We start from the raw sequence: 3506 nt of genomic DNA on the forward strand, positions 1-3506 counted from the left end.
CCTGGGTCTGAGGGAGGAGGGGCTGGGGATCTGGACTCCTGGGTCTGAGGGAGGAGGGACTGGAGGGTCTGGACTCCTGGGTCTGAGGGAGGAGGGGCTGGGGGTCTGGACTCCTGGGTCTGAGGGAGGAGGGGTTGGGGATCTGGACTCCTGGGTCTGAGGGAGGAGGAGCTGGGGGCCTGGACTCCTGGATCTGAGGGAGGAGGGGCTGGGGCCTGGACTCCTGGGTGTGAGGGAGGGAGAGCTGGGGCCGGGACTCCTGGTGTGAAGGAGGAGGGCTTTGGGAATTGTTCCCTGGTCCCTGGACACCAGCGCTCCTGGCCTCTGGGGCAAGACAGAGGCGCTCAGCTCTGGGCCTGTCATCCCAGTTCAGGTGTGTGGAGGGGTCTGTCCCACCCTTTCCTCTGCCCTCAGGCCTGGGCCTTGTTGGGGGTTCACAATATGTTTTGTCCCCTCTGTCCTGGGACTGGAGCCCAGAGTCCAAGCCGGTCTAAGTTTGGAAGGGAGAGGGAGGGGGCAGCCGTCAGAGGGGGTGAGGGAGGGGTGTGGGGGGACAGGATGTCTCTGTCTCTGAGCTGTCACACACACCCCTGTCCCGGGCCCAGAGAAAGGGAGGGACAAAGGCTATGAGAGAGAGTCAGGAACAAAGAGGAGGAGAGAGACGCAGAGACACTGGCGAGAGCGGACGGAGATGCCCAGAGGGGCCGGGAGAGACGGGAAACAGACAGACAGAGAGAGGGGGGCAGGCAGGGAGCAGAGCGTGGGGACACCCCCAGAGTTGGTGGAGAAAGAGTGGGGACAGTGTGCGGACAGAGGAGAGGGGCTGGCGACCCACAGAGACAGGACAGGGAGGGGGAGTCCCACCCCAGAGACCCAAGGGCAAGACAGAGACAGGGAGGGTGGAGAGAGACGGGGAGAGAAGGAGACAAAGACACACAAAAAGAGAGGAGAGACAGAGGGAGCAAGAGAGAGACTGAGAGAAAGGTGTTCATGTAGAAGGAAGGAGAGACTGGGGTTGGCTAAAGAGAGGTGAAGAGAGGGTGGGGGAGTCAGGGCGGTCCCCTGGGAAGCACAGCGAGGGATACACCCAGAGGGTGGCAGGAGGGCACAGAGAGGCAGAGACACTCCTCCAGCTAGACAGACTCGGACAGACAAAGGGTGACTGAGGCTGACCTTGCAGACAAGCTTCCAGCCCTTGGCTCTGCGCAGCGAGAACCTGTGGGGTGCAGGGGGCTGGTCGCTCTCCGGGGAGCCCTGACAGGGGCAGTCCTGCCCAAGGGCCACCCCACATCAGGAAGCCCTGAGATGGAGCGCAGGGCCTCCGAGACCCCTGAGGATGGGGACCCAGAGGTGAGAGACGGGAGACAGGGGAGGAAGACAGAGAGAAAAGAAGGAGAGAGAGGCAAGAGGCAACACGGGGAGACAGAGGAAGAGAAACAGAAAACAGGGAAATGCAAAGACCTCAGAGACCCAGACCCAGGGAGAGAGGATGACTGAGATCCCAGGACACACGGCGAGACCAAGGCCCCCAGAGAAATGGACTCCGAAACACAGAGTGGGATGCACAGGGGAAGAGGATGGTGGAGAGAGAGACTGGGGTGGGCGGGGGGCCCGTGTGGACTGAGGATGCACCCCCGCTTAGGGCTGGGGGCTCCTGGTCCACTCCCACAGACGGGGGCAGGCGGGGCCTCTGTGACAAGGACCCCTAACCTCGCCAGGACACAAAAACAGGTGGCCTGAGTCCGGGTGAGTCACTGTGACTCATCCTCCTCTCTGGGGACAGTGACCCCTGTCCCCTGCCCCCACCCTCCATCCCCGGACTGCGCTGTGACCTCCTCCCTCGCCATTCTCAGCGGACCCCAGACTCGCCCCCTCCTCACCCTGTCCCTCTCCCATAGGAGGACACAGCCACAGCCCTCCAACGGCTGGTGGAGCTGACGGCCAGCAGGGTGACCCCAGTGAGGAGCCTTCGGGACCAGTACCACCTCATCCGGAAGCTGGGCTCCGGCTCCTACGGCCGCGTGCTCCTTGCCCGGCCTCACCAGGGGGGTGAGTTCGGCCACCCAAGGGCAACCTCCCCAACTGCCACATAATAAGCATTCTGGGAAGCCACCCATCCAGGGAGAATTCCCAGGAGGAGCTGATGGGGGCCCTTCTCGGTGGAAACGCTCTGAAAGTTAAGAGCGCTGGGATCTAGAAACACAGGCCCCACCCCAGAGAGGGCGAGGGGCTGCCTATGGTCCCACAGCAAGACAGGTGTGCAACTCAGGTTGGAACCCAAGTCACCATCATGTCTCTTACTTGATGCCGGGGAAACTGAGGCCCAGAGAGGGTGAGGCGGCTCTGGAAGCCCAGGCCGCAGTCCGAGGCAGAGCAGGGAGGGTCTTCAAAGAAGGTCTCCTCCCACCCACACCTCACAGATGGAGGAGCCCATGCTGCCCATGAGAAGTGTGAGGCTCAGAGAGGTTACACGGCTTCCCTCAGGGCCTGTGCACAGCAGGACCGGAGCCGCCTGAGTGTCCCCCGGACCCATCTCCCCGGCAGGTCCAGCTGTGGCTCTGAAGCTCCTGCGTCGGGATTTGGTCCTGAGAAGCACCTTCCTGAGGGAGTTCTGTGTGGGCCGCTGCGTCTCTGCACACCCAGGCCTGCTGCAGACCCTGGCAGGACCCCTACAGACCCCCCGCTATTTTGCCTTCGCCCAAGAGTATGCGCCCTGTGGGGACCTCAGCGGGATGCTGCAGGAAAGGGTGAGGCTACGAGGGACAAAGGTTGGGAGCGCTTTTCCCAGGTCCAACTCTGTCCCAAGCCTCGTCTCTATCTCCAACTCTGACCCCCAAATCAGGACCCGCCCAACCCATCTCCACCCTGAGCCCCCACATGACCTCCCCCTTTCTAATTCTCAAACAGTTTCTATGCCTGACCTCAACCCTAATCCATCCAATCATCCAAACACAAGCACGGAAGGGCAGGGAGCTGGGGGTGGGATTGAGGATGGACTAGGGTCAATGAAGGGGGTGGGGATGGAGACAAGGTTGGGATTTTAGTTGACTCTGGGGTTAGGGCATGGGCATGGGTGGAGTTGGGTGGGTTGAGTTTAGAGTTGATTATAGATTGATCATGAGTATGGAGAAAAGCATGAATAGGGTTGCAGAGGGAAACAGAGATAGTTGAGGATGTGTATACAGACTGAGTTGGAGATGGGCTATAATGGGGTTTCTTCTAGAAAGAAGACCAGGTCAGGACAGAACCCATGAGATTCTAGGGCCCCTTGAGTTTGGAGATTAGAGGTAGGGATAGTTTCAGGAATAGATTTTGGATTTGAGATAATGTTGGGGATAAATGGAAGGAACAAAAGAAGGAAAGGGATGAGGAAGGTATGTGTGGATGAATGAGTCTCATTGAGAATTAGAAGGGTGGAAGGATGGGTGAGTGGATGGATGGATGGGTGAATAGATGGGTGGAAGGAAGGTTTGGTAGATGGATGGGTGGGTGGATGTGTGGGTGGG

General features: G+C 59.9%; 1 protein-coding gene across 1 annotated transcript; it reads left to right on the forward strand.

Annotated features, from left to right (window-relative positions):
* Nucleotides 1-390: 390 nt before the first annotated feature.
* On the forward strand, nucleotides 391-3044 carry SBK3 (SH3 domain binding kinase family member 3). Its single transcript, XM_017892520.1, has 3 exons — nucleotides 391-1350; nucleotides 1899-2049; nucleotides 2545-3044. The coding sequence occupies exons 1-3, from the start codon at nucleotides 1306-1308 to the stop codon at nucleotides 3042-3044; spliced, it is 696 nt and encodes a 231-aa protein (XP_017748009.1). The 5' UTR covers nucleotides 391-1305.
* The last annotated feature ends 462 nt before the right edge of the window (nucleotides 3045-3506 follow it).

This window comes from Rhinopithecus bieti, unplaced genomic scaffold (assembly GCF_001698545.2).
Source record: "Rhinopithecus bieti isolate Rb0 unplaced genomic scaffold, ASM169854v2 scaffold_22436, whole genome shotgun sequence".
NCBI lineage: Eukaryota > Metazoa > Chordata > Mammalia > Primates > Cercopithecidae > Rhinopithecus > Rhinopithecus bieti.

Coding starts and splice junctions, on each gene's coding strand:
- SBK3 (XM_017892520.1), top strand. CDS start 1,306: ATGGAGCGCAGGGCCTCCGAGACCCCTGAGGATGGGGACCCAGAG. Junction 1,351..1,898: donor CTGAGGATGGGGACCCAGAG/GTGAGAGACGGG, acceptor CCTCTCCCATAG/GAGGACACAGCCACAGCCCT. Junction 2,050..2,544: donor TGCCCGGCCTCACCAGGGGG/GTGAGTTCGGCC, acceptor TCTCCCCGGCAG/GTCCAGCTGTGGCTCTGAAG.